This window comes from Hippopotamus amphibius, chromosome X, assembly GCF_030028045.1.
Source record: "Hippopotamus amphibius kiboko isolate mHipAmp2 chromosome X, mHipAmp2.hap2, whole genome shotgun sequence".
In the NCBI taxonomy this organism is placed as follows: Eukaryota; Metazoa; Chordata; class Mammalia; order Artiodactyla; family Hippopotamidae; genus Hippopotamus; species Hippopotamus amphibius.
In genome coordinates this window covers 44,038,260-44,052,362 of record NC_080203.1, presented here as the reverse complement: position 1 = coordinate 44,052,362, position 14,103 = coordinate 44,038,260, and the positions used below count along the sequence as shown (strand labels likewise).

At 36.5% G+C, this 14,103-nt stretch overlaps 1 protein-coding gene across 1 annotated transcript in view; it reads left to right on the top strand.

Moving 5' to 3' along the window:
- The window catches only part of IL1RAPL2 (interleukin 1 receptor accessory protein like 2), a 503,579-nt gene that overhangs the window by 49,816 nt on the left and 439,660 nt on the right, over positions 1-14,103 (top strand). Inside the window, exon 3 of the mRNA XM_057717591.1 lies at positions 10,778-10,931. Coding sequence (XP_057573574.1) covers positions 10,778-10,931 — 154 coding nt within the window. The remainder of the gene's footprint in view (positions 1-10,777; positions 10,932-14,103) is intronic.

The window sequence follows — 14,103 nt, the reverse complement described above, 5'->3', positions numbered from 1 at the left end:
AAAAATAGTAAGTTTAAGAAAGGATAAATAGATCAGTTGAATAGAATGGAGAATCCAGAAACAGATCAAATATGTATATATGAGAATTTAGTATATGATAACTTCATTTTAATGGGTGTGGAGGGGGGATAATGGCTTATTAAAAATGATGTGCACATAATTGTCTATTTACTTAGAAAAAATAGATATCTGACTCATACCGTGTGTAAGAAAATTCCAGATGGATGTGAGGAGTTAATTTCATCTACTAAATAATAGCCTAGGAACGACCATTTCTAAATGCTGTCACTCATTACGAGATAAGCTTACAAAGTTAAGAGCTTTACATTGATTCGTCTTACTATACATTCTGACAATTTTCTTTATTTTAAATGCTAAGTTGAGTAGTACAGAGTATTTTTTTTAATTTAATTTATATTTTATATTTGAGCATAGTTGATTAACAATGTTGTGTTAGTTTCAGTTGTATAGCAAAGTGATTCAGTTATACATATACATATATCCATTCTTTTTCAGATTATTTTCCCGTATAGGTTATTACAGAATATTGAGTAGAGTTCCCTGTGTTGATTATCTATTTTATATATACCAGTTGTACATGTTAATCCCAAACTCCTAATTTATGCCTCCCCCCACCTTTCCTTTTTGGTAACCATGAATTTGTTTTTGAAGTCTTTGAGTCTGTTTCTATTTTGTGAATATGTTCATTTCTGTTTCTGCTGAAACAACATTTGTTAACCTTATGGGCATTCCCTTGTGTGTTATTTGTTGCTTTTCCCCTGTTGCTTTTAATATTTTCTCTTTGTCTTTAAGCTTTGTCAATTTGATTAATAAGTGTCTTGTCATGTTCCTACTTGGGTTTACCCTGTATGGAACTCTGTGCTTCTTCGAATTGAGTGTTTCCTTTCCCATTTTAGGGATTTTTGTCTATTATCTCCTCAAATATTTTCTCAGGCCCTTCCTCTCTCTCTTCTCCTTCTGGGACCCCTGTAATGTGAATGTTGGTATGTTTAATATTGTTCCAGAGGTCTTTTAAACTGTCCTCATTTCTTTTCATTCTTTTTTCTTTATTCTGTTCTACAGCAGTGATTTCCACCACTCTGTCTTCCAGATCACCTATTCATTCTTCTGCCTTATTTATTCTGCTACTGACTCCTTCTGGTGTATTTTTCATTTCAGTTTTTGTATTGTTCATCATTTCATTGTTTGTTCTTTAAATCTTCTGGTTCTTTGTTAAACATTTCTTACATCTTCTCAGTCTGAGCCTCCATTCTTTTCCTGATATCTTGGATCATCTTTACTATCATTATTCTGAATTCCTTTTCAAGCAGTTTGCCTATCTCCACTTCACTTAGCTGTTCTTCTGGGGTTTTATCTTGTTCCTTCATCTGGAACATATTTCTCTGCCATCTCATTTTGTCTAATTTTTGTATTTGTGGTTACTGTTCCGCAGGCTGCAGGACTGTAGCTCTTCATCCTTCTGGTGTCTGACCCCTGGTGGGTGATGTTGGTCCATGGTGCCTGACCCCTTGGTGGGTGATGTTGGTCCAAGGCTCTATGAAGTCTTGCTGGGGAAAGGGGCTGATGCCTGCCCACTGGTGGGTGGAGCTGGGTCTTGTCCCTCTGATGGGCAGCGCTGTGTCAAGGGGCGTGTCTAGAGGTGATTGTGGGCTCTGGACAACTTTAGGCAGCCTGTCTGTTGATGGATGGGGCTATGTTCCCACCCTGTTGGTTGTTTGGCCTGAGAAGTCCCAGCACTGGAGCCTACAGGCTGTTGGAATCACCAGGTCTCAGTGCCAAAGACTTGAAAGAGAGCTCACACTGAAGAATATTGCCTGGGGTCTCTGCCACCAGTGTCCTTGCCCCTTTAGAGGGCCATAGCCCACCTTGCCTCCCCAGGAGACCCTCCAAGACCCATAGGTAGGTCTGACCCAGGCTCCTATGGAGTCACTGCTTTGTCCTGGGTCCCAGTGCACATGAAACCTTGTGTGCACACTGCAGGAGTGGAGTCTCTGTTTCCCTCAGTCCCAGTCCTGTGGAGCTCCTACACACAAGACCACTGGTTTTCAAAGCCAAATGCTCTGGGGGCTCCCCCTCCTGATGCCAGACCCCCAGTCTGACATGGGGCTCAGAACTCTTACTCCTGTGGGCAAACCTCTGCAATATAATTATTTTCCAGTTTGTGGGTCACCTACTCAGTGGTTATGACATTTGATTATATCATGAAAGTGCCCCTCCTACCATCTTGTTGTGGCTTCTTATTTGTCTTTGGATGTAGAATATCTTTTTTTGGTAGGTTCCAGTCTTTTTGTCAATGGTTGTTCAGCAGTAAGTTGTGATTTTGGTGTTTTCGTGAGAGGAGGTAAGCTCACGTCTTTCTACTCTGCTATCTCGTCCCCCAGAAAGTCCTGACAATTTTTTTAAAGAGGGAAAAAGAAGGTCATTGGAGACTTTATAATACCACAACCAAAATGACTAACACATTTTGGCTAAAAAATGGTTTGGCAAAATGCTTAGGGATTTTGAATCCCTTTTGAAAATGTAATGATATTAATATGTGCCTTATTTTATAACCACAAAATTACACTCCATCCTGAAAATCTTAATCTATTTAACTAAAATTTTCAAAGATACTTTTATGTAGAAGAAATGAACTAGGATTCCCATGAAGGCTTCAGTTTTGTGTACCCTAAAATCACAGTCAGTGACACAAGATTTAAAACCCATTTATTGTTTTTATTTTTAGGTATGACATTAGAAATGGGAAAATTTTTATTTACTATTTGCAAGTTATAAAGAAGATGGATTGCTGTTTGAGGCATCGATATTTGATATATGTAAGAAGCACTGGTCTTTGAGTCTGGGGACCTGGATTCTGCTCACCATTACACCATTAATGTGGATGAGTAATTGGATGCCACTAGACCTCTATTTCCCCACACATAAAATAGATGTAACAATGTCTGCCATATATCCCAGAAATGTTATAAAAATATAATGACTAAAGTCCTTGATATTTGCTGCTACTATAGAAAGGAAAAAGTTACATAGGAAGCTAGAAACAAACTTACCTAGGACATCTCAAACTCTAACTGAGAATTTAGGATTGAGGGTTTTTTAAGCCATGTTATTCTGCATAATCTACAAACACAAAATGCATCCTTTTTACTTGTACAGTTTGATGTGTTTTGGCAAATATACACACCACAAACAAGATATAAAACATTTTCATCATTCCAATTTTCTCCACGTCCTTTTGTATTCAATCCCTTCTTCACAGTCCCAGTCCTTGCCAAAAAGATATCTGTTTTCTATTCCTATGGTTTTGTATTTTCCAGAATGTCATATAAATGGAATAATATGATATGTAGCCTCTTGTGCCTGTCTTCGTTCACTTAGCATAATGCATTTGTCTATATTGTGGTATATATCAGTAGTTCATTCCTTTTATTGCTGAGTAATAGTCCAATATTCCACTGTAGAGATATACCACTGTTTAGTTATTCATCCGTTGATGACCATTTGCTGCTGGGTTTTGGTGATTAGGAATAAAGGTCTTATAAGGTTGAGTTTTGACTGTACAATTTCCGGATTTATCAAAATGATATGTTTTTGTCAACTTATATAAATTTTTGATGTTTTCATTTTTCTTAAATTTAACAAAAGTTTGCTGTTGATCGTTCCTAAATTATTATAAGAATCTAGGCTTTTAAAGAAGATGTGGCACATATATACAATGGAATATTACTCAGCCATAAAAAGGAATGAAATTGAGTTATTTGTAGTGAGGTGGATGGACCTAGAATCTGTCATACAGAGCCAAGTAAGCCAGAAAGAGAAAAACAAATGCCATATGCTAACACATATTTATGGAATCTAAAAAAATGGTACTGATGAACCCAGTGAGAGGGCAAGAATAAAGATGCGGATGTAGAGAACGGAATTGAGGACATGGCAGGAGGGTAGCAAAGGGGAAGCTGGGACAAAGTGAGAGAGTAGCATTGACAAATATACACTACCAAATGTAAAATAGATAGATAGTGGGAAGCTGCTGCATAACAGAGAGAGTTCAACTCGATGATGGGTGATGACTTAGAGGGCTGGGATATGGAAGGCAGGAAGGAGTTACGGGTGGGAGGGGATATAGGGATATATGTGTAGATGCAGCTGATTCACTTTGTTGTACAGCAAAAACTGGTACAACAGTGTAAAACAATTATATTCCAATAAAGGGCTTAAAAAAAAAAAGAATCCAGGCTTTAAAAGGTCTTCCTGTATATCCTTAATAACATTAATGACATTCAAGGGATAAAAAGAGATCAAAGTAAATTAAAGCCTTTTAAGCAAGGTATCTTTTTATCATCTGACTACCTTCTATATATCCATTAGAATGATCTTTTAGAAATGCACATCTGATCATAGTATGCCACTATTTAAAACACTCAAATGATTCTATAAAAACTTTTAGTTAGTAGTTCCTTTTTGTTGAGTATTTACAGGACCTGACACTGTGCCACACATGTTCATTTATTAGCTAATTCAATTTTTAGAACAGCCTTATGAGATAGGTTATACAGTGATGGAGCTGAGATTTGAAATCTGACAGTGTGCAAATACCATTGAATGGAATTTAAGGCTTTTAGTATCTGACCTCAGCCTACTCAGTGCCACTCTCAAGAGAGCAAAACTGCTCATAATTTTTTGGCCACTACATGTTTTTCACATCTGAGTGCTTCTACACACATTATTCCCTCTGTCCTGCATGTCCTGTTTGCCTGCCTAACTTTTATATATTGTTGAAAACTCAGCTCATTTGCTTATAGTAGCCTACCTGTACACCAAACCTCTCTGTTAATACCCAGTCTGCTGTAATCTTGGATGATCCGGCATTAGAATAACTTCAAATATTTCTTCTGTTACTTTCTTCCTTTCTTCTCCTTCTGGTAACCCCATTACATTTATGTTATATCTTTTGTACTCCTCTCACAGTTCTTGGATGTTCTGTTCAGTTTTTTTTCATTCTTTTTTCCCTTTGTTTTTCAGTTTGCTCCCAGACTAAAAACATATTGACATACCTTCAAACTCACTAATTCTTTCCTCAGCCACGTCCAGTCTATCAATGAGCTTATCAAAGACAGTCTTTATTGCTGTTACAGTGTTTTGATCTCTAGCATTTCCCTTTTGATTCTAAGAGTTTCCATCTCTCTTCTGTTCTTACATATTGTCCACTATTTCTGTTAGTATCATTAACATATTAATAATACTTATTTAAATTCCCAGGCTGGTAATTCCAAAATTTCTGCCATATTTGAATCTGGTTTGAATGCTTCCTCTTTCTCTTCAAAGTGTTTTTTTTTTTTCTGTATTTTAGTACGCCTTGCAAATTTTTGTTAAAAATCCACACATGGTTTACTGGGTAAAAGGAACTGAAGTAAATAGGCCTTTAGTGTGAGGTTTTTTATGCTTATCTGGCTAAGAATTAGGCTGTTGTTACTAATTGCTATAGGTGTTAGAGGCTAAAATTCTCTCTGGTGTCCTTGTTTTTCACTTCCCTGTTATCTTTCAGTTTTTCTAGAGACATTTTTTTTTAAATAAGGTCTGTCTTGTGCATTTCTTTCAACTGTAATATCCTGTTATTATACAAGAGCCCTATTGATGTGTCAGTAAGGTGTGGAGTAAGAGAAAGCATTCTATAATCCTGTGATTAGATTCAGTCTTTAGTGAACCTAGTCCCTGGCCTGTGACCATCATGTGTGCTTCTCAGCTTCCCTATTACCTTCCCTATAAACGCTTTTTTCCTGTAAGACAGGAAAGATAGAGAGGACTGGAGCTGGCTATTTCTTCCCCCACTTCAAAGGCTAGAGGAGGCTGGGGCTGTATATTTCCTGTACTCCAGGTCCTTTATGGGCAGGCTCTTTGGGTATATTTCAAAATGGTTTACTTTCCCCATCCTCAGTCAGAAGCAGGATTTTTCTCTGATCTTCACCATGAGAACCTGGCGAGGCTTGTGGACGTAAAACTTACAAAAGTGTGGGCCACCTTCCAAGATTGGGCCCCCGGGGATTTTTATTTCTCAAGCTAGTTCACATTTAGTCTCCAGATATTAGTCAATTATCCTTTAAGTGTTCCTACCAGTTGCTGGCTCCTGAGGTTGCTTCTGCTCCCAGTAAACTGTGCTTCTCTGTATCTACCTGTCTCTTCAGTTTCTAGGACAGTAGTTTTTACTGTGACCTCAATTACCTGATGAAAATAAAAGAAGTTATTGAGTTTCAGTTTGTTCAGCTTTTTTCTTGTTAAGATGGTAGTAACAACTTCCAAGTCCTTTGTATGTCAGATAAGAAACAGTAAATCAACCCCTTCATTGGAATGATAACTTTGGATTGTCTTCTGGATTGTCTCCAGAATCCTATAGAAATATGAGTCACATTAACTCATAATAGTTATTAACAATCAAGATAGATGTGTATGTAATCTGAAAGCTGGATACTGAGGGTAATAACAATAATAGAATAACAGTTAATATTTATTGAGTGGTTTTAGCACGTGGTGCTCTACATTATGGAGAATTTACATGCATTACCTCATTCAATCCTAATAGTTACCCCTATTTGGGTATATTATATTATTATATATATTATATATAATAATATAATATATTAAATTATATATATATATTATTATTATCACCAACTTTTTAAAAATAGGTGAAGCACTTAAGGCTTAGATTGGTTAAGTAGCATGCTCAAGAACATATAACTTGGGATTTCATCCCAAGTATTTGAATATGGGATTTATACTCAACTGCTGTGGGGGTACCAAATGCAACATTAGGACCGTGAAGATAAAAAGAGAAATAGAGCTAGGGAGGGGAAGGACTTCCTGTAGTGGGTTATCCTAGGCATTTGAAGTGGAAGTGCAAGATTAATACCCAATTCATAATTGTGCTTCTATCTCTTCCATCTTTAAAGTGAAGAAAGTTCAAGTTTCCTACAAATTGTTAGGCAGAAGCCTAGATCTCTGTAGAATAGTCCAATCTCTAGGAGAAAGGAGAGAAGTTGGGTCTGACAGAATGGGTGTTAGGTATTTGAAGAGGACCAGAGGTTATGTGATTGCCTTATGGTTGCACACCTGCTTTGTGTCTGAACTTCAGAATCACAATAAATATTTAAATGAATCTTCCTGGTGTTCTTGCCATGAGAAATGAGTCATGTGCTCTGAATAGCACTGAAGTAACCATGACTAACAAATCAAACTGATTGAAATACACCTGTGGGTGTGATGATGCTATCTCAGAAGTAGACTGAATGTAGTGCTGAATATTTCAGGGTGGAAAGTCGAACTCCAAGATCCAAATATGGCTGGCAGCTTCAAGGGGCTTAGTCAACAGATTTTCTGTTGAACATCCTACGCCCCCCACCTAGCAACTGCTGGCAAGTAACATCTGCCACTCAGGAAGGCTGGGAAGAAGGGAAGGAAGCTGGACTATAAAGGTTGTTTTTATTTTGACAGAGCAAGGATGTCCTACAGCAAACTGTTCTGTGAGGGGACAGCTGGGCCACGAACTGAAGCTATTTGTTAATCTTAGGTACCTCCAGTAAAACTGGTCCTCAGCGAAAGCTTCCAGTTGATTAAGTTCGATTTAATGGTCTCAGAGGCTTTAAATAATAGAGGAATTACACACTGAGGACAATATTAGGGGCCTGTTCACATTCGAGGTTCTGGTGGTTTGTTCTTGCCTCAGATAAACAACCATCTTGAGACTTGACCTATGTGCTTCAAACTTTGTTGCCCAAAAGGCTGTCAGAATTAAAGTAAACAGGTCTGAGGGGAGCAAAGTGTGGTAGTGTTGTCTGTCCAATGGGAAAGAGACAATGGGAAGATTGGGAGCAGGAGAGAAGCAGTGACAGTAGTAAGCCTAGCAGCCAGCAACTTAAGGCAGAAATTATGCAAATAATGGAATAAAAAACCTGGAAGACTTCTGAGGTTTGATAGAGGCACCCAGAGGTGGGTAGGATAGCCAATGAAGTAACTTTGTGACGGATGGGTGGTGGGAGCAGGATATCATCTACAAGGCTCTTTTGAACACAGTATAGTTTCTCTACCCACCTGCTAGGATTAGTGTCGGAGTGGCCTCTTAGGAGCTATACATTTTCAGTGGGTTAAGGTATTATGTTGCTGGGGGATGATTAATCACTTAGTGAAGATTTGTTTTTATCTGATTTGTCCATTAGCACCAGTTTTCACCAAGCAGAGCCAGAGGTTTGGAGGAGATATAATCCAGGCTTGCCAAAGTTTAGGGATGGAAAGAATTCTCTGTATTGGATGGCCACTAAATATAGTGCCTCCCAACAAGAGTGTAATAAATAAACTCTGCAAGCCTCTGGATTCTGGCTGCTCATATGGTAGTGTATAGTATCCCCACATGCAGAGTAAAAAACTGAGACCTAAAGAAGTTAAGCAAGTTTTCCCAAGATCACAGAACTTGGGTGAACCCCAGATTTTGACTGAGAGCTGTCTTGCTCTAAAGCCAGTTTGCCTTTTCATCTATACTACATTGTCCCAGAAGGATGGAGGTGACCTGAAGATTACATTTGCCTATGCCACAGTTAAAAAACAACTCTATTGGGTACAATGAATCCTTTATAAGACTAGATGACAACTTGAAAAGCACTTGAGACTATCTCTGTCTATCCCAAAGAACATGTGAAGATTCCAGGCTGTTCTTCATCAGGAGTTATTTTGTAATTCCTATACACTTTTTAGATTTTACTTCCTGGGAAAAAAAACAAAGCAGTGTGCAGAGAAAATGAAAATGGTCAGAGCTAATTGCATGTGGACTTTCCCCCCCAAAAAATGGTATTAGAAAATGATGCCATTTGTCTTTGAATGAAATGAATGTGTGGGCTCATTTGCCTGCCCCCAACACTGCTATGTGAAAGTGAAGCAGCTCAGTTTTCATTTTCCTTTCCGCTCAAAATGCCCAGAGGGACCATGTTTTTGTTTAATGACCTTCAGAATGATTCTTTAGAAATCTGAGGCTATCAGAGTTGGAAACAATGCGAAAATAATTGTGGATTATTATTATATGACGATAGTGGCAGCTGGGCTATTTTTTTTTCTTTCTGTTCAGTCTTTCTTCTTCATTTTCCCAGAAACCTTATATCCCAAGGTTTAGCTCAGAAGCAAATCTCATATAGGTGATAAACCTCGCCAGACATGGTACGTAATATAATTTCAGACAAACCCTTAACTGTTCTTTGGCAAGACCCTAGGGAGTGAAGCAGCCTTATATCTAGATGTCCTAGATAGTATTACTTTTATTTACTCTCTGACAATGTGCGTGGGTAGTTGTATTGGACATAAAGCAAGCATATCTCTTAAATGTTATACCTTAGAACTTGTGTCAGCTTTTGTGTTTTGTTGTCAAAACCTCTGCTATTATAACAGAAAAAAAATTGTGACAGTAAATACCTAATAAATGGGTACTTACTCTTCCAAATCATTTTACAAACGTGCACACACGTGTGCTTGTGGGCACACGCACTTACACACACATATACACACACTGAAGCATGCAGAGCTGGGGATTGAGAGGCAGCACCAATTTTACTTTTACATGAATATTTAGTATGTGTATGCAGAGGGTGGGAGTAAGGGTGGGAAGAAGGAGAGGTAGAAGTGATGTTGTGTACACTGTGAGGAAAGTGGAAAATGCCCTCAACTATTATTCAGGTCATCTCCCTCACGATCAATTTTGTAATTGCCTTAACTGACAGAATTTAAATGATAAAATACTTCATCACCCCCTCACAGCTATCCCCTACACCTTCACTGATGTTTGTACAGCCTTTGGCCACCACTTTTGTTGAACATGTGAGATGAGTGGTAGACAAACTGGAGCAATATATAAAAAGTAGTCTGAGAAAATTCCCGAAAGACAAAGCTACTTGGCTGAATATTCTTACATATTCTGCTATTATTGTATCTCTGTCAGTGTATGGAAGAGTGTTAATCATTCCTTTCTAGTAAAGTCCAATTCCATTAGCAACACATTCTTATCAGGAGAGTGAAAAAATTGACCTCAAAATCCAAAACTTATTCTCTGGTCACAGATCACTGAACTCAGAAAATAAGTGGACAGTTTCCCCATTACCTTACTACAACAAAGTGTGTCTTCTTTTTACCTAGCTATGTTTCTGGAGAATACCTCAAGCCTACTTTTCTTCACTTCCCCTTCCCACCCACCCCCGCCCCAACAACCTCCCCACAATAGATCTCTTGACTATGGAGAAAGAGACTCTTGAATATTATTGCTAGATTTTACTATAAGAAAATATTGCCAGTGTAAAAGCCAATTAGAATATCTTAATAATGCCTAAGACTCCCTTGTTGTATATTATGTTACTAAGTGAACACTATCCTCTTAAAACTCTTAGGACATATCCCTGTCACATAGAAAGAACCACAGCATTAAAATGCCATTTAGTGACTGCTCTAACTCTTTTGCATTTGGGAATTATGTATGTTTTTTCAGTTTTTGCAGAATGTCTCTAAGGACTTTCTGCTCTTGGGATCAGGCCTTTAAAGTGGTTCTTAGGATGATAGTTGTGATCTTTCAATTGGATACAAGATGCATTTGTGATGTTTTCTGGTCACTGATGTAACTCTTTAGCTACATATTTTGAAAACTAAAAGAGAAGCGTACAAAAAAGCCAGTACTAGGATTTAGTGATGTGCATTTTTATCTTTTGCTTACTTGAAAATATTTTCTCTGCAGGAATGCAAGCCAAAAATGTGGCGAAGCATCATAATACAGAAAGGAAATGCTCTTCTAATCCAGGAAGTTCAAGAAGAAGATGGGGGAAATTATACGTGTGAGCTTAAGTATGAAGGAAAACTTGTAAGAAGAACAACTGAATTGAAAGTTACAGGTAAGCATTTGTTTTACCAAATCATGGCAAATGAGATTTTAAGTATAATTTGGTACAGGAAGAAAAGGTTTCCAAACAAAGAGTAAACTTGCTGTGAACTTAGAATTAGCTAAAAATAAAATAGTTTTGAAGCCCACTATTAATAAGTTGTACTGATAAGCTATATGTGGAATATGGACAGTTAATTTAGGGAACATGGTACCAGTTCCTGCATATCTGTTCTCCGCTTTTATGAAAGGTTCTTAACTCTTCAAGGTATCATTGATTGTTACTAAGCATCTCAGAAAAGATATGCTGGAACCACTTTAGAATGTTGACTTAACCCATATGTGGAATCTCCTTGTAGGTGAAGGCTGCCTCAGAATGAGGTTCTATTGGGCTTTTGGAATGAAATCTTCTTGGACTGCATCCAAAATATAATTTATATAGAATTGCTCATAAATGAGTGATGTTATTGTGAAGTTCTAGTGATACTTAAATGGAGCAACTCCAAATGAATAGCATATACATATGTGTTTTACATAAGTACAGGTGAAGTGTAAATTAGTAATTCTACTCATCATGTAAGGGAAAGACTCAGAATATTCTTACCTGGTGGAGAATGTTAGAAAGTAATTTTCAGCAAAAATAGGACAGACCCTAATGCCATAAAAGTTATCCTTGACAATAGGTGTGATGGAACCTAAGAAACTGTGTGACAAAAAGTCCACCTACTATTTTTCCTGAGCAAATCTTGAATAATTTTATTCTTCTTATATATGTTTTAGATGTATGTGTATGTGTATAAGTATACACACATTTTGTATGGTGGATAAAATCTGAGCCATGGTAAAATTTGACATTATCCAGACAAGTGTAATATTGATTGCATTAATTAACTTGGCCATTACCCGTTTAACCATCTAATGTTGATATCAAATAATTGGTTAGTTACAACATACTCTCATTAATGTTAGGAATACAGGTTTTCTTCTATATTGTTTTTATTTATGTCTAGCTGGCCTTTTTGGGATAGTGTTAAAAGCAGTCTACTAATAATGACAACTTGCTTAGTAAGTTCATTTCTATAACATATATTTAAGTTTTTGATCTCTGAGAGTCAACTAGTTTCTTTTTTAATCTATTTCTAAATTCTAAATGTTAACAAAAGGAGTAAAAAATAAAAATTAATATATATACTTTAAAATTAATTAAAAAATAATACATATACTTTAGTTCATTCTCTATTCTGATACATAACAGTTCTACTTCTTAGTCTTCTGTGAAGGTTTCAATTATTTTGATTAGAATTGCATGTTGCTTCCCCATGAGAGATCTGCTTCTGTTTAATTTCTGATTTCCTTAGTATGAACTAGACTTCCTGTCTCATTCAAGTAGAAGAGTCAATCATAGACAGTTATACATCATTAATGAGTGACCTGACCATGCAGAAATCCTTGCGGCATCATCACTTTGACCACAATCACACAATCCTTATCTGATGCTTTTAGAACACTTCCATTTGAGAATCATTTATTAAAGTTTGTAACATTATAGTGTTTGGCTTATATTTTAAGCTGGACCAGAATAAAATAAATACCAAACCTCTTTTATGCTTCCATCTTTTGGGTTATGGTGACAACACATTTGTTTCTTTAGTTTATTTTTAGATTCTGGAAAAGTTGAGCTGATGATACTTATTTTGGGTGTCTTATAAGGCCTAAACTTTAAGAGGAGATGAACTAGGGATTTAAAATTTCACCTGGACTCTACCTCTCAGAGTTTCTCAGATTTTAATGTACATCAGAATCACATGGAAAAACCCAGGTATGGTAAAAATGAGGCTCCTTAAATATAGACTCCCATATCTCGCCTCCAGATTCTAATGTAGCACATCAGTAAGACTGGGAATTTATCTTTTTGTCCTGGGGAATATCTTGCATGCTTTTCAAGGATCATGCTTTGAGAAATACTAGCTGAGAGAATGGTGCCAAATTCAGTCACAGGTTTGATTCCCTTGTGAGCACGTTAGTTCACACACACACACACACACACACACACACACACACACACACACACAGCAAAACTAATTTTCATTAAGTCCCAAACTGTTTCACCTTAGCTCCTAAGAGCTGTCATGAAAATACAGAGTTTTGGTCACTAAGGGAAATCTGTCAAGGGAAGGTGAGGATAAAACCTCAGCCACTGAAACAGTAATTTATTCATTTGCTATTTAAATAAAAATATACTGTGTGTATTACATACTAGAAAAAATAATTCAAACATCCTTGAGTCATTATTCATATAAGAAGATATCAAGTTTATGTATTTATTCACACAGTTCAAATGTTATTCTTGGTGTAGAGACAAAATGGCTTCTTGGTATGGACGTTCAAGAGGTTGCTCTGTGAAGATTTATTTTCATTTGCAATATTGGCTACGTTATTCTTTGTTTCCTTGATTAAAGAGCAATTAACAGATTGTCCTCTCATATTTCAAAATATAAGGCTGAGATTATTTAAAGAGTAACCCACTCATACTTGTTTTGAGTTTAGCAATATGCAGGAGTGGGCTAGGAAATTTTAATACAAATTCATAGGATTGTTTAGTTACAAAATCATGATGATAGAGAATTTTAAGATTGTGTATTGCAAGTATGCAAGTTTTAAAACAATATTAAAATTTTAAAAGATTATTTTCTGACTGTTCTTTTAAATTTATAAGTCTGAGAAATGTTTCTTTGGTGAAACAAGTGTTCTCTTAAAGTGTATAGGTGTTACTTGCTTTAAATAGATCAGTTATAAAAAGATCCAGTAATTCAAAACTGATTAATTAGAAGGTAATCATTGGCTTTATGAAATTATTTTTTCAATGTAAAAGAATTTGTCATAAGATTTCTTTAAATAGCCAGCTATCCTACTGCATTTAAGTAGCATTTGACTTAAATGCAACTTTTCTGGAATACTTTTAATATTTAAATCATAGCAGACTTGTGTGATGTTACTGTAGACATTTCTTTTTTATTCTTTTAGAGGCTGCATATAAATAAGGAGTGGTTTAACAAAATGTAGACATGTACAATAGTGTATTTAGGTCATTTGCCAAAGGTGCCAACAACTAAGTTTTATTTCCCACAACATATTTCAGGTGGCCATTTGCTATTTTAAATATATTTTTTTCCTTTATTCTTACA